At 57.6% G+C, this 14,584-nt stretch overlaps 8 protein-coding genes across 8 annotated transcripts; 3 read left to right on the top strand and 5 right to left on the bottom strand.

The window, feature by feature from the left end:
• Nucleotides 1-27: 27 nt before the first annotated feature.
• On the bottom strand, nt 28-759 carry BDY17DRAFT_323492 (uncharacterized protein; the record flags this gene model as incomplete). Its single annotated transcript, XM_033737023.1, has 1 exon — nt 28-759. One exon carries the CDS (start codon nt 757-759, stop codon nt 28-30), a length of 732 nt encoding a protein of 243 aa, XP_033591220.1.
• Nucleotides 760-1,280: 521 nt separating this feature from the next.
• On the top strand, nt 1,281-2,352 carry BDY17DRAFT_249383 (flavo protein-like protein; the record flags this gene model as incomplete). The annotated part of the gene is made up of 2 exons (XM_033730971.1): nt 1,281-1,778; nt 1,834-2,352. The coding sequence occupies 2 exons, from the start codon at nt 1,281-1,283 to the stop codon at nt 2,350-2,352; spliced, it is 1,017 nt and encodes a 338-aa protein (XP_033591219.1).
• A 108-nt stretch (nt 2,353-2,460) lies between these two features.
• Nucleotides 2,461-3,707, bottom strand: BDY17DRAFT_296075 (ketopantoate reductase PanE/ApbA-domain-containing protein). Its single transcript, XM_033733395.1, has one exon. It carries the CDS (start codon nt 3,552-3,554, stop codon nt 2,526-2,528), a length of 1,029 nt encoding a protein of 342 aa, XP_033591218.1. The 5' UTR covers nt 3,555-3,707; the 3' UTR covers nt 2,461-2,525.
• Nucleotides 3,708-3,990: 283 nt separating this feature from the next.
• On the top strand, nt 3,991-4,611 carry BDY17DRAFT_323489 (autophagy-related protein; the record flags this gene model as incomplete). The annotated part of the gene is made up of 1 exon (XM_033737022.1): nt 3,991-4,611. The coding sequence occupies one exon, from the start codon at nt 3,991-3,993 to the stop codon at nt 4,609-4,611; it is 621 nt and encodes a 206-aa protein (XP_033591217.1).
• A 70-nt stretch (nt 4,612-4,681) lies between these two features.
• Nucleotides 4,682-7,805, bottom strand: BDY17DRAFT_132908 (armadillo-type protein). Its single transcript, XM_033729430.1, has 2 exons — nt 7,540-7,805; nt 4,682-7,485 (listed from the first exon to the last, which is right to left on the bottom strand). Exons 1-2 carry the CDS (start codon nt 7,612-7,614, stop codon nt 4,753-4,755), a joined length of 2,808 nt encoding a protein of 935 aa, XP_033591216.1. The 5' UTR covers nt 7,615-7,805; the 3' UTR covers nt 4,682-4,752.
• A 686-nt stretch (nt 7,806-8,491) lies between these two features.
• Nucleotides 8,492-10,725, bottom strand: BDY17DRAFT_296072 (glucose-6-phosphate dehydrogenase). Its single transcript, XM_033733394.1, has 3 exons — nt 10,422-10,725; nt 8,964-10,356; nt 8,492-8,903 (listed from the first exon to the last, which is right to left on the bottom strand). The coding sequence occupies exons 1-3, from the start codon at nt 10,449-10,451 to the stop codon at nt 8,791-8,793; spliced, it is 1,536 nt and encodes a 511-aa protein (XP_033591215.1). The 5' UTR covers nt 10,452-10,725; the 3' UTR covers nt 8,492-8,790.
• A 691-nt stretch (nt 10,726-11,416) lies between these two features.
• BDY17DRAFT_309832 (60S ribosomal protein L33-A) lies at nt 11,417-11,982 on the top strand (the record flags this gene model as incomplete). Its single annotated transcript, XM_033735373.1, has 4 exons — nt 11,417-11,454; nt 11,542-11,572; nt 11,646-11,811; nt 11,885-11,982. The coding sequence occupies 4 exons, from the start codon at nt 11,417-11,419 to the stop codon at nt 11,980-11,982; spliced, it is 333 nt and encodes a 110-aa protein (XP_033591214.1).
• A 361-nt stretch (nt 11,983-12,343) lies between these two features.
• BDY17DRAFT_323485 (ribosome biogenesis protein-like protein Brx1) lies at nt 12,344-13,342 on the bottom strand (the record flags this gene model as incomplete). The annotated part of the gene is made up of 2 exons (XM_033737021.1): nt 12,344-13,151; nt 13,209-13,342. 2 exons carry the CDS (start codon nt 13,340-13,342, stop codon nt 12,344-12,346), a joined length of 942 nt encoding a protein of 313 aa, XP_033591213.1.
• Between the last annotated feature and the right edge of the window lie 1,242 nt (nt 13,343-14,584).

Raw genomic sequence — 14,584 nt, 5'->3', positions numbered from 1 at the left:
AAGTCATTATGAATGCGTGCATGTGCCTCAGTCGAGGCCGCTGAAGAGGTCGTCGATTGCGTCTCCTCCTTTCCGGCGTTTCTTGCGTGGCGGTCGTGTGGATGTCTTCGGCACCACCTGCTCGTCGTCTCTGCTTTCTTCCTCCACAGCTGGCCTCACAACCGGCGCAGGCGGAGTAGACACTTGAGCAACATCCCCGCCCTCATCCCTCCTCACAACCTCCCCGACATCCTCCCCGCCACCACGCCCTCCATTCCTCCCTCGAGCACCACCAGCACCGTCATCCCCCCAGAACTCCCTCCCAAACTCCTCCAAAACCCTCTCCACCTCCCCCTCCGCCATAGCCTCATACGCCCCCGTAATCCCAACCGCCCCACAAACCTGCGCAAGCACAGCAATCAACACAACCCCCAGCACCGCAAACCTTAAATCAGCAACCAGCTGCCCAAAAGCATGCTCCCACTTCGGAACGAGGACGTCTCTCCAGAAATCCAGACGGGCGGAGATGGAAGACCTCAAAGCGCGGTCTTGCGCCTTCTTCCGTGTGCGGGCTAGGTGGGTTTCCGGGGTGGAGTGCAGGGTTGTTAGGGATGCGTGGAGAGTGTTTAGCTGTTTGCGGAAAGAGGAAAAGTGCCTGTACCAGAGGGAGTGGCGGTGTTGGTTTTTGTTGCGGTGGTGGAAGAGGTGGAGGAGGTGCGTGAGGTGGGTTAGGGTTGTGAGGGTGCTCTGGGTGAAGAGGGATTTTGGAGGGGTTGACATGGTCGGTTTGCGGGTTGCTGGGTTGTTGGTTTGAGTGGCATTGTGGGTGTTGTTGGAGGTTGGAAGGTTTGTGGCGAGGCTTTGCATTGGTCTTCGTTAGATTGGTATCTTTCTTGGGTAAATTACCGCCCTTTTTAACGAATTACTAACTACGGTAATTAGTGGCTTAACCCTAACCCTGCCGGTGACAACTCTCTCTCAGCAATGACATTCTGGTTCAGATGTCGTCAACGGCAGGGATGATGGACTTGGGGGTACATTATCCGTGATTCCGAACAATCCATAATCACTCCTAGGACGAGTGGCGAAGGGTTATTCGGAGCGGCGACGACTACCTAAGTACAGGAGAAAAGCAGAGGGAAGGTGTCTGCTTGTCGGTCATCACGTCGATGCTCTGCGCCTTGATGCGCCAGACCCGCGCGCGAATTGTCCCATTGCTCATTCCCACTGCTCCAACGAGCATCTGGCCCGCTGCTCGAACAGCATCCCTCACCATTCGGCACTTCGCACGAACAGCGCCGATGGCGGCCAAGGTACACACTAACGGCGATTTGAACAACACCCAAGCTCTCCGGAAGACAATCGAAATCCGTCCTGATCCCGCATATGCGCGGCGAACACTGGCCATTCCCGAAGATGAAGACGACAGCGCCATTCGCGCGCAATATCGACCTTTCCTCCAGCGCGTCGATGTAGCGAGCAGCGACTGGGTGGCGAAGTTGGAGCTGGGCACGGCGCTGAAGATGGCGGAAGCGGACCTCCAGCGAACGCACGGCGACAGGTTGAAAGTGATGGTGCTGTTCGGCAGCATGCGCAGCCGCTCCTACTCGCGCCTGCTGGCCTTTGAGTGCGCACGCATTCTCTTCCGTTTGGGCTGCGACGTGCGCGTCTTCGACCCTACCGGCTTGCCGGTGAAAGACGACGTGCAGCACGCCCATCACAAGGTGCAAGAGCTGCGTGATCTGAGCAAGTGGAGCGATGGCCACATCTGGGTTTCGCCCGAGCAACATGGTAACCTCGTGCGCATATCCTCCTAAAACGATACACTGAACCCTGCGCTAATACGAGCCACAGACGGGCGTGTTCAAGAACCAAATCGACTGGATCCCGCTAAGCACAGGCTCCGTACGCCCAACGCAGGGCCGCACGCTCGCCATCGCGCAGGTCTCAGGTGGCTCGCAGTCCTTCAACGCCGTCAACTCGCTGCGCATCCTCGGCCGCTGGATGCGCATGTTCACCATCCCCAACCAGTCTTCCGTGCCCAAAGCGTACACGCAATTCACCGATGCCAGAGACCCTGGTGTCGACGACGACGACGGGTATGTCGAGGCCGAGGGCGGCAGTCGACTTATGCCGTCTGGGAACCGCGATAGGCTGGTGGATTGCATGGAGGAGTTTGTCAAGTATACGATTGTTATGCGGCAGCATTTTGATCTGTTCAATGATCGGTTCAGTGAGCGGGCAGAGCGGGAGTCGAAGCGTGTTAAGGAGGAGAGTATGAAGGGAGAGGTGGAGAAGGCAGGGCAGGAGGGGAATGCAAAGACCATAGCGAGCGCGGAGCTTGTCAATGGCATCGACGTAAGTGGGATTTGAGTGTGCATTTGAGAGTGTCAAGTGTTGGCATTGCATAGGACTCCTCCCCATTTGTTCTGGGGGTAGACGATTAGACAATAGAGAAGAATAGACTGACTCTCTGGTCGTTACCAACCACTCTACATCTACCAGGTCTGATCTGTAATGTGTCTAAGTACCTCGTCATCCCATCATCAGCTCTGCCCATTCTGCTGCACATTCGACTTCGACACAGCAAACGAAATCGGCTTCCACGTCTCCGGCCTCCTCAGTTCGTAATCCCTCGCACTCGCCAGCGTATACAACAGCTCCAGATATGGCAGCTCCGTCACGCCATGCTTCTTCCCTATCCGCAGTATATTGCCCAGAATAGCCTCCACTTCTATAGGCCGATTCTCTCGCACATCCGTCAGCATACTGGGCTCTTTGCCCCCGGTCTCTAAGCGTGCTCTCGGCCGTTCCAGATCCTTTGCAATCGTCTCGTCCGTAATGGCATCGGGATACCCAGCTGCGGTCGCTACTAACCCCACTTCCTGCATGATTCGCACAACCGTCTTCTCCGACGTGCTCGACGAGCGCAGGTAATTCGCATCGTCGCAGAGCGTAAGAGCAGTCGTGGGATTCCAAGCAGCATTGATAGCCACCTTGAGCCATCGCAAGGGCTGGACGTCGTCAAGGACAGGCGCCGTAGCTCCGCCTGCGGTCCAGATTTCCGATAACCGCTGGACGGCCTGCTTCGCTTTGGCAGAGGCGTTGGCGGGATACGTGCCGATTTCGAAGCGCTCGAGCGCCGCCATTGCCACCACGCCCGGCTCCGTCTGCGTAACGGGGAGATAGACGACGCCAGAAACAATAGGATTCGACGGATAGAGCCTCGCGTACTCCTCCTCAATCCCAATCCCATTCTGCGCCAGCACAACAGTCGTATGTCCAGGGGTAACAGCGTCGCGAATCAGCGCCGGCGTCTCGCGAAAAGCCTTGCTGGCGACGATGATGTAGTCGAATGGGCCGTGCTGTGCAGCTTCCGCGGCGGTCTGCACGGCGGTGGGGTGGTAGCGACAAGTGCCGAAGATTTGGGAGTGGATGAGGATGCCGCGCTCCTTGACGGCGGGGTAGTTTGTGCGGCAGACGGCTGTTATGCGCGCGCCGCCTTTGTGCATGATGTAGCCGTAGACGCAGCCTACGCCGCCGGCGCCGAAGATGAGGGCGTTGGTTGGGGGCATGTTGGGATGAGGTGAGGTGCTGAGGTGGGGGATGTGATGCTTCTCTCCGTTGCGTGCAATGACGAAGACGGGGTTTGTTTCCTATCCCAATGTTTCTTCCATGTCAAGAGTAGCCGATTCCGGTGATGACGATCTTTCCCGGGCGAAGTAACGATAAGATGCCCGCGATGTTGCTCCAAGGCTGCGACATCGGGCAGGAGGCTGGCTGGCCGAAGCTTCACCCCACCTCACCCTCCGTCACATGCGCGCAATCACCACGTGCGACTCTACACTTCCTCCTGATTCACACCATCTTCTCCAACTCATGTGAACACCCAAATAATCCCCAACCCAACCGACCACCCAAGAATGTAGCCCACCTCGACCTCACCGCCCTCCAACCAATCCCTCCACCCCGACCCCTCCCTCCTCAGATCACATCCCCTCCAACGACGAAATGGACATCAAAACCGCCGCCCACCCCCCACCGACCTTCCATCTGACCCTAACAACCGACCGCCCCACCGCCCGCGATCTGCTCAAAGCCCTCCTGCACACAATCTTCTTCCACCGCGTCTTCACCGCCCTGACGCCCGCCACGCACGACGTGCTCGACCTGACTCTCCCCTACGTCTCCGATGACGAGATTGAGGCTGTGATTGAGAAGCGGACGGGGGCGTTTGTGCGGTATTTAGATAATGGGGGAAACGGAGGAGGAGGTTCAGGAACGGACGGACACGAAGCCGGAGGAGCAGGAGGGGGAGGAAACAGCAAAGCGACTCTCACCCTCCACTTCCTTGAGAAGAAGCGGCGCAAGGGCTGGTTCGTAGCGAAAGCAGACGAAGAGACGATTTGGGAGACGTGGGTGATCACCCTCTCGCTCTTGCCTTCTGCTGGTGGGAGTGGTGGGGGAGGAATCGCGGGGGAGAGGAATCGCGCGCTCATGGAGAAGTCGTTGCAGGAGGCGGTGATGAGGGTGATTGATGTTGCCAATTCGGAGAAGGGGCATATTCCGCCCATCACTTCGACGGAGACGAATCCGTTTCCATTTCAGATTTTGGTGGGGGGGAGAGGATGAGGGAGGGGGTTTTGATTGGGTTCATTCATGGATGGCTATGCGATGCTGGCTATGCTATGTTGCGCTATGCTATGCTGTGGAATCGGGAAAGAACAAAAGGGGATAACGACGCTTGACTCTTCTCCAGCGGCTCCCATCAACTCACGACCCAAACCCCACCACCGTCCCACGACACAGCGCCCAAAACACCCTCACAACCTCCCTCACCTTCCGCCCATCACTCCCAGCAGCAACAACGCCCCTCAGAAACCGCCCCTTCTCCTCATCCGTCGCCCGGCCCTGCGTATCAGGAAACGACTCGCTCCCCAACGCACGCTCCAACCACCGCCTCGTCTCGCCGCGATGCAGCAGCAGCGCCAGAAGCGGGTTGCAAACGACGTCCAGCTCCGATCTGCGGCCTCGACCGCCAATTTCGACAATAATGCATTCGGTTAGCTGCGCGCCGTACGCTTCTATCGCCGCTTCGAGGCTTTGTCGTGTTTGCGGGGTGAGGGCGGCGGTTTGGGGTTTGATGAGTTTGGTCCAGAAGTCGCAGGCGGCGCGTTTGGGGAATTGGTCCGGGCCGATGACGGCGGTGAGGACGAAGTTGAGCATGGTTGCTGTGGGGTTGTTGGGGGCGGAATCGGTGGGGAACAAGACGTGCGTGTAGTAGGGCATCATGCGGCCGACGATTTCGATGCATGCATTCGCGACGGCGGGATCGTGCGTCGAGTCGCGCAGCGCGGTCATGAAGTTCAGCACGCAGGCGTAGATGGCGCGGACTTCGGATTCGATGCGCGGGGCTTTGGGCGCGTGCGAATGCTGCGTGACGAGCAGGCACGCGGTCGAGAGCACCATTTCCAGTTGCGGGGTGGTGAGCGAGCACTGCTGCACGAAACTCACCGTCACCGAAGGCGGGAGCACAAACGGCCCGGGCTCGGTCTCGGTGTACCCGCTCTTCAGCACCTGGCATGCAGCGTCAATGGCCGCGCTATACCCTCCGACGACTTGCAGCACTGAAAAGCAGCCCATGATCCGCCGCTGGATAGCCTGGCCGTCCGCAGACTGCCAGTAGGTCGACTTATCCGTCGCAGCAGCATCGCCGCTCTCCTCGCTGTACAAATCGATAGGAACGTCGTCGGGCACTTGCATGCCCCGCCCAATGCTCGCGAGACACTCCAGCGCATTGACGCCCACCTCTTCCTCCTGCTCTGCCTCTCCGGCCGCAGCGAACTTCTTCGCCGCCTCGACGTCTCGCTCTACCTGCTCGATGAGTGCAATCAGCGGCTCCGCTTTCGCGCTCTCGGGCCGCATGGCTTGGATGATGGAGGCGATGGCGCCGATCACCATCTTCTTGGTGTAGGGGTCGTTGCCGTCGGATTTGAGGAAGCGTTGGTACTGCGCTACGAAGCCCGGGAGTTCGTTGGTGAGTTCTGCGCGGCAGGTGGAGCAGAGGGAGTCGATGGATCGGGCTGCTGCGGCGGCTAGTGTCGTAGTCTCCAAGGAGGCGAAGAGGAAGTTGAGCGTGTCTGGGAGGAACTCTGCGTGCCGCTCAATGTACTGCCCGTACGAGCCTAGCAAGTCAATAGCAGCACGACGGGTTTGCGAAGGAATGTCGAGACTAAAGTTGGCGACTTCACGGAACAAGGTTGTTTGGAACACTTTCTCCAACACGGAGCCGTTGCCGGGTTCTTCAAGAACGTTGTCTGCAAGTCTGTTCAAGATGAACAACGCCGCTTCGAGCACGCGCCACTCCTTGGCCTGCAAGGAGCGGCAGATGAGGCCCACCAGCTCCTCGAGCATCGGCTTCTCGAGGAAGATGTAGATGGATAGCAAGAGGTCTGTCGCATCGAGGCGAAACTCTTTGAACCCCTCGTGCTCGTCGTCGCCCCACTCTTCCGCCACGTCGGGCGGCGGCGTGGTGATTTTCCGACATAGGCATTCGAACACGCGCTGTAGAGTCATCTGAGCGGCTGGCTGCCACGGCGGGTTGTCGCCTTCGTCCCCCGAGCCGATGATGTCGTTCACGTGCTCGACGTAGGTGTTCCAGAACTCGATCGCTTGCACGGAGAGCTGGTCATCGTCGCCGGGATAGCCGGGGGTGGAGATCATCTGCGTGTGCAGAGTGACGAGATTGATGGAGCCCAGTTGGTTCTGCGGATCCTCCACCACTTGTTGGATGTTGGCGCAGCCGAAAGCGATGACGAATTGGCCGTACAGGACGTGTTGACCGTCGGAGTCTTGTTCTTGTAGTGCGCGCTGCAGAGGGGGGTTGATGTATTGGTAGATGATCTCGGCGAGCATGGCGATGTGCTCGTAGCGAAAGAAGCTGGTGTAGCTCTCGAGGATGTCGCGGAAGACATCGAGCGCTTCTTGCGAGACGGTAGTGGAGGACAAGCAGGCGGCAGCCGGGGCGATGAGATTCCGCAGGTACTGGAGAGCGTCGGGATTGCGCGGCCAGACGGGCTGGGCGTAGTCTACCCATTGTTGGAAGGTGACCAGCGCCTCCGTTGCGAGTTCTGGAGTGGAGGTTTGCAGCTGTAAGGCGCGGTGCATCGTTTCGCTCGCGTCTCTCACGATGTTTTCCATCTGGGCGTGGATTCGAGCGGTTTGCGCGGTGTTGGAATCGACCCTTCCCATTTCCTCTGCGAGCGAGGCGGCGAGCCATAGCACGGTGGTGATTTGAGGGTGGGATAATGAGGCCAGCAATACCGAGAAGGGAGTGTTGTCGGTCTGGAGAGCGTCAGGAGACACGGCTTCCCCATGGCGGAAGCATAGAGCAATATGGCGTAGGGGTTGTTCCCACGGGGCCGTCGACTGAATATAATACGCCGTTATGGCCGAGCATAGCTTCTTGCCGACCATTGCGCCATCGCCTTGGTTCGTGAGGCGCACCTGCTGTCATCAGCAGCCAATAACAAAGAAACAGTAATGAACTAGAAAACATACAAGCCAATGCAACAACCTCGACAAAACAATCTGCGCATTCGCCGGATCAAGTCTCGATCTACAACCAAACAACATCCAAGTCAGCCACAGCCACTCCAACGACTCCAATCAAGAATACAGGAAGAACAGAAAAACCCACCCCTCACGAGTCAACTTGACCATAAAAGTCAACGCCCCGAAAAAGCGCACATTCGCATCTCCGCTCGCCAACAACTCATCGCCCAATTGCCAGCCGTGCGCACTGATCTGCAGCGCCTGCAATTGGTCGTTGATTTGCTGAATGATGGCGGGCGGGTTGGATTCGTACAGCCTTTTGACCAGCACTTCTGCCTCGGCGACGTTGCGGGGGGTGGTGACGGGATTGCTGGGGTCGGTGGCCATGCTGACTGTTGGGGGGGTGAGTTAGTAGAGCATGGTTGGGTGTTGTGAGGTGCCTTGTTTGTGAGGGCGGAGGGAGTTATGGGGGTGTGGTGGGGATCATTGCTCTGCTAGGCAGTTCTACTGGCTGGCTGATCGTTTGATGAAGAAGAGAACGTAAGAAGTAGTTGAAAGAGTGGTGGCAAGTCGCAACAAGGGCAATGATGAGCAAGTGAGGTTCTGCTTTTCGTGGGGGAAAAGCGTAAACTTTTATATTACCTCCTCTCGCTGTCCCGGCTTGCTCTCAGCCTAATGGCCCCCGCGCCGTGCGTTGTGTCACGAATGATCTCACAAGGGGGCTGCTTGTGCTTCTCATGCCCTGGCGATGATAAAGAACAACGCATTACACAGAAGGCACAAGATGCGGGCGGTGGAACGTGAGACACACGTCACGCACGCTCTGACCGAGGACCTCCGTGCCTTCAGCTCGAACTTGGTTCTGCTGCTTGTGACATCACCTTTGGGCGGGTGTGTTCAATGCCATTGACGACTTTAAGAAGCCCAATGCGCAGTGGAAGACGAGAGTGAGATGGTGGCCAATTCTTCTCCCCGAACTTGATGTTGTATTAAACGCTGAACTATACCCTCCTTCTCTGATGTCCGCCTCCCATCCAACCCATCATCTATTCTTAGTTTCGTGTCTCTTCAGCAAAGTTTGGTAGCTCTATCGCGGGGAAAAAGAGAAAGGGGGTTAGATGATAAGTCTGACGCCAAAAGGAGATTCCTTACGACTCCAGGGCGGGCAGGCCAAGCTGTGACGAAGCGCGTGCTCCATGCTCCTCCCTAAAGATTGACGTCGGTGGTGCTGGTGCGTTGAGTTTTGACTGCTCTCGCTCACAACTTGTTGCCCTCCGCGCTTGTCTGGGGCCATTGGTAGCCGGCGGCGTCGGAGAACTTGTAGCCGTAGCTAGCGGTGAAGTCGTCGAGGACGGCGGGGCCGCGAGATCCTGAAAAGACACACGGATTAGCGTTCTGACTCCAAGCGACGATGCTGAATGTCCACTCACCGTAAGGATACCCCATTGGGATAATCTCCTTATTGTCGTCCAAATAATGCAACAGGGGGGAGAAGATGCGCCAACTGGCATCCAGCTCGTCGTCACGCACGAAATTGCTGTGGTCGCCCTTGAGCGCGTCCAAGATCAAGCTCTCGTAGGCCTCGGGGATCTTGAGGTCGGAGAAGCGGCGGCGGTACGTCAGGTCCAGCTCGGTCAGCACCGTCTGCATGCTGAGCCCGGGCAGCTTGGAGTTCATCTTGATGTAGATGGACTCGTTGGGCTGCACGCGCAGCACCAGCTCGTTGCGGGGAATGTCCTTGAAGATCCCGCTCGTCACGTCCTTGAACTGGATGCGCACCTCCGTCTTTTGCTCGTTGAGCGCCTTGCCCGCCTTGAGGATGAAGGGCACGCCGTCCCAGCGCTCGTTCTTGATGTACGCCACCATGCTGGCGAAGGTGGGGCAGCGCGAGTCCTTGGGCACCGTGTCGTCTTCCTTATACCCGGGCTTGTTGCCGTCCAGCGACCGCTCGTACTGCCCGATGATGACGTTCTTGGGTTCGATGGGGGTGATGCTGCGCAGCACACGCACCTTCTCGTCGCGGATGTCCTCGGCGGAGAAGGAGATGGGGCGCTCCATGGAGAGCAGGGTGAGGACTTGCAGCAAGTGGTTCTGCATGACGTCGCGGATGATGCCGAACTCGTCAAAGTACCCACCCCGGCCCTCGGTGCCAAAGGGCTCCTTGAAGGTGATTTGCACGTTGTCGATGTGGTTGCGGTTCCATGTGGCGCCGAAGAACTCGTTGCCGAAGCGCAGGATGAGGATGTTCTTCACCATCTCCTTGCCAAGGTAGTGGTCGATTCGGAAAATCTCCTCCTCCGTCCAGTTGGGCCGCAGGGCTCGGTCAAGTTCGCGGCTGGACTCGAGATCCTTGCCGAACGGCTTCTCAATGATGATGCGAGAGACGCCGTTCTTGGGGTAGTTGTTGCGCTTCAGGTGCTCGCTGACGGGGATGAAGACGCTGGGCGGGAGGGCCATGTAGAAGATACGGTTCGTCTTCTCCTGGCCCTTCTCCACCTCTTGCAAGTGCTTTTCGAGATTCTGGAAGCTGTCATCCTTGTCGTACTGGCCGCTGACGTATGTGGCGACGCTGCAGAAGTCCTCGAGCTGCTGCTCCATCTCTTTGGTGGGGGTCTTGATGTGGCTCTTCACGCGCTTGAGGTATTCGGTGTGATCCATCTTCGTCCGGGCGTAGCCGATGATCTTGACGCCCTTGGGGAGGAAGCCATTACGGAAGAGGCCGAAGAGGGCGGGGAAGGTCTTCTTCTTCGCGAGATCGCCGGAGGCGCCGAGGACGAGGATGATGGTGTTGTCTTTCAGTTCGATGTTCCCGGCGGACGGTTCCTGGACACGCAGCCGTCAGCAAATCATTGAGCGCGCTCCCACCGACGCACGCAGCGCACACATACCACTTCTGGTGTGATGAGAGTGTCGGCCATGGTCCCGTGGGTGTGAGGAGATCAGGCGTCGAGGTAATTTCAAGGGAGATTGGTGGGAAGAGAAGTCGGAGGGCGGCGGGAATGGGATGTGGAGGAGAGGTGAATTTGACGATAGTGGAATTGACGTTGAAGGGTAGTTAAAGTGGGGTGAGAAATGGGCAGGGCAAAACGTGGCGGGGCCGGTGGGAAGACAATGGTCGAGATTAGCCGCGTGTCCTCGAGGCCAGACGGGTGTTTGGTGTCGCAGGGTGTGGACAAGCAGATACTCGAGACTATGTACTGGATGATGCGGGAATGAGGTCTTCCCTGCGCTGCCGCATTCAACGCTACGTAAGGCTTAGAAAGCACATTACAGCGTCAGACCCTCGTTTTGGGGGAAAAGTCTTGCTCCCGCCAAATGCCGGAGCCGCTTTATTCTTAGGTGGTGTCATCGAAGTCCGGCACGGCACTGATTGAGAACTGAGCATGTTAGTCCCTGGAGGATGCATATAATAGCGAAAGTCAGGCGAGCAAGATTGATGTAGTCCGACATCCTTGTGAGTCGATGCTATCGCTCGAGCAGACTGTGTGCAACTGGCCAGGCGCATGCCGAGCAATTGGCTTACCGCCAGCCATGAATGCTGCGAATCCTCTCACAAAGATGACCAATGAAACGACTCGTGTTGCATACGACTTCCATCCATCCTGTAGCTGCCAAATGGAAACAGAAAGATTTCTCAAGCGTCTTCGAGTACCCGTACCTGAATGTGTGCTGACCATATGTCGGGGGAAACGTGCGTGCAAAAGTACTGGGACCTCGTGGCTCGTCCCGTGCCGAGCTGGCTGCCAAGACGCACCACCAACGATTCTCGCAATGACACAGCCGCGAAGAAATTCAGCGACAACCAACCTCACACCACCACCACACACCGGATTCGCACCATCTCCGGTCCATACATCGCCCACTCCGTCACAAATCAGCCAACATGGGTGAATCAGCAGCAGCGCACCGGCTATACGTGAAGTACGTCCAGCACCACCACCATCTGCAGACTTGCAGGGCAGCCCTGAGACGGCGAGATCAATCCTACTAACATGCATTCCTCCACAGGGGCAAGCACATTTCATACCAGCGCGGCAAGGTAAGCAATCCACGCCAGCCAGACCACCTCTCCTCGCCGCCCAGGAACCCCCCGAAACTGACCATCAATCCAGAGGAACACCAACCCCAACACCTCCCTCATCCAAATCGAAGGCGTGGACAACACCAAGGCGGCCAAGTTCTACCTCGGCAAGCGCATCGCATACGTCTACCGGGGCAAGAAAGAGATAAGAGGAACGAAGATACGGGTAATCTGGGGCAAGGTGACGAGGACGCATGGTAAGCAGCAGCAGCCCATGCCACATGGCGGCAAGGAAGGAAGTACAGTCACTAACGGCAATCGCTTTGGCAGGCAACTCGGGTATGGTGAGGGCGCAGTTCAAACACAACCTTCCGCCAAAGAGCTTCGGCGCGATGGTGAGGATCATGCTCTACCCCAGCTCGATATGAGTGTGGGTTGAGAAGGAGTTGAGGAAGATGGAGGAGCTGTGGAGGAGTGCTCGAGTCTAATGTTGACTCGGCGGACGTCGGAGGTGCGAGGAAGACGGCAGTTCAGCAGTTGCGAATACTCCATTGCGCTGCGAGAATTCACTAGATGGGGAAGGTAGCGTTGGCACCGACTTTCAAACAAACCACGTTCAAACGCCAATACCCGTGCGCACTTGTAACGCTTCGAGTGATGTCTGACGTGAGATGGCTGGACAGACTGCGGGTTCTGCGATTCGTGGATTTTGAACATACACCATCCGCGCCCAGCCATGAAACGCCTCGCTAGATCTATATGGGATCACTAACTCGCTCATGCTCAGGATCATGCAAAGAGCACCCTGTCGTCCAGCTCATCCACCTCTCTGGTCCCCTCGCCCGTCCTCAAGCCCAAGTCTCTCTTCTTCACCTTCCTGTCCAAAATCCCCTCTGCCCTCCTATTGTACTTGCCAGCCTTCTTGCGTCTCAAGTCCGACCGGATCTGATTTGGACTGACAAACTCCTTGTTCTCATAAATCACCGGCCCGCCAAAACTGCCCTCGAGAATGACAATCGGCGTAAGCACCAGCCGCGGCCCAATCTCGATGAGCGACACACTCGTCTCCCCTCGGTGCGCCGACGCAGCCTCCACAATCTCCGCCGGACTGTCTGCATTCCGCACCACCTTGCCGGCCTCCGTTTCCGCAATCTGGTAGCAGCGTATCCACACTTTGCCATCTGCGACGGTGAAGCCCACCACATGGTCCACAAACGGCTTCACCCCCCTCGAACCCTGCGGCACGCCAAAGCACTGCGTCAACAACTCCCTTAGCACGCGCAGATGCGGCGCGCCATCGAAGGCCGCGTCGAAACTCAGCACCGGCCGCGAGCCCTTGAGGCAATTCCCCGTGAAGTTCAGCTCCTCCATTGTGTGCACATTCTGGCAGTGTAGTTTGACCGTCGGGCCGTTGGGGGGCTTGGAGAGCCAGAGGTAGAGGTCTTTGCCCTTGCGCGCCTCGAAGAAGAGGATGTTGTTGCAGTTGTACAGGTCGGCGAGCTCATTGAGTTGGGTGAGTTTGGTTTTTGTGTCGAGTTTGGCGTCTTTGCGGCTGTGGGGGAGGAGGGAGTGGAGGTCGGAGAGGAGGTGGCGGTGGCTGGGGAGCGTATGAGTTAGTTGGGAGGATGAGGAGTGTGTCTGGAGTATCTCCTACCGGAATGTCACGCCTCGTGAGCTCAAGATCAGCACTCTTTGCCTATTTTTCGGCTTCTCCGTGTCGGATTTGGCGTCGCGAGTCTGTCCATTTGATTTGGGTTTAGCGGAGAGACTCTTGTATGCGGAGGCCATCGTGGCGGTTGGAGTGGTGCAGCGCAATCGTCTGTAGTGGTGTATCTCGTGCAGACTGGATGTCTTCAAAATTTCCAATCAGGTGCTGCGGTGGAGGCTGCCCCGATGTGGTCTAGCGTGGGCGGGAAGCTGCCGGGGGCCAGCCGCTCCTCCCAAAGTTACGACTTCAAAAAAGGAAGGGAAGTGACGCGGGAAGGGCAAGCGCGCACGAGTCGACGCTTCGCCTCCGCATTCATCGGGCGCAAACGACCGTCCACACCGAACAATCCCATCATTCTTTGTCCGTCCGACCAGACCACGATAATTAGCAGGCTTCTCCACGCGATTCCATCCAACATTTCCACCCTCGTGAATTATATATAATATGTCCGTCTCGTGCATGCGCGGAGGCAATTGATACACATCGGAAAAAGCGAGATGCCGCACCAGGGGAATGGCGGCGCTCACACAGTCAGCCCAGCCCAGCCCAGTCCACTCCGTCCCGAAGCCGAGAAGCAGGTTCAGCATGCTCCGTGATTGCGACCCGCCAATCCCTCCCATCACCATCCCATCTCTTTCCATCATCACCTTCATCATCCCATCTCCCACCCTCGTCGTCGCCGGTGAATAAACATCACCTCCGCCCTCCGTCTTGGTGAATTCCAATGCCAAGGACGTGACGCCTGCACCGTGTCCCTCCTTTGCTGCCGGAGCCAAAGGGAACCCACCACCCTCCATCTCCACCCCCTCCAGACGAGACGTGATCCACGAGCTCGAATCACCCATCACCGTCGATTCCATCAAAAGTCATTCCACACAACCATCCCTCCAAACACGCCCAATACCACTTTACACGTAAATGGCGCGGTGACGCGGTGTTGGGGACGCTGTGTGCAAAATGTATACCACCGAGCGCCGCCAGACGGCCGAGGGTGCACAGAACATGGAAGGCTCATCGACCTCCCCCCATCCCTACCCACGAGGAGCGAGGACCAACTCCATCTCATATCCCGGCATCCCTTCATCATCCCCCTACCAACAAGCCCAGCAAAGTCAGCCTTCCTCGCCCACCGCCACCCGCTTACCGCCTCCCCACTCTCCAACGGCGCGCGAACGATCGGTATCGGGCTATTACGATCCCACGAGCGAGGCAAGAGCCCAACACCCGGGTCAAGAGCATGGCAAACCTCATCACATCACTTCGCCGGTCCAGGTGAGGGCACATGCATCAGAAGATGGCTTGCACGGAAGTACTGACGTGCC

Source organism: Neohortaea acidophila, assembly GCF_010093505.1.
Source record: "Neohortaea acidophila strain CBS 113389 unplaced genomic scaffold BDY17scaffold_4, whole genome shotgun sequence".
NCBI lineage: Eukaryota > Fungi > Ascomycota > Dothideomycetes > Mycosphaerellales > Teratosphaeriaceae > Neohortaea > Neohortaea acidophila.
This window is presented reverse-complemented; position numbering and strand designations above follow the sequence as displayed.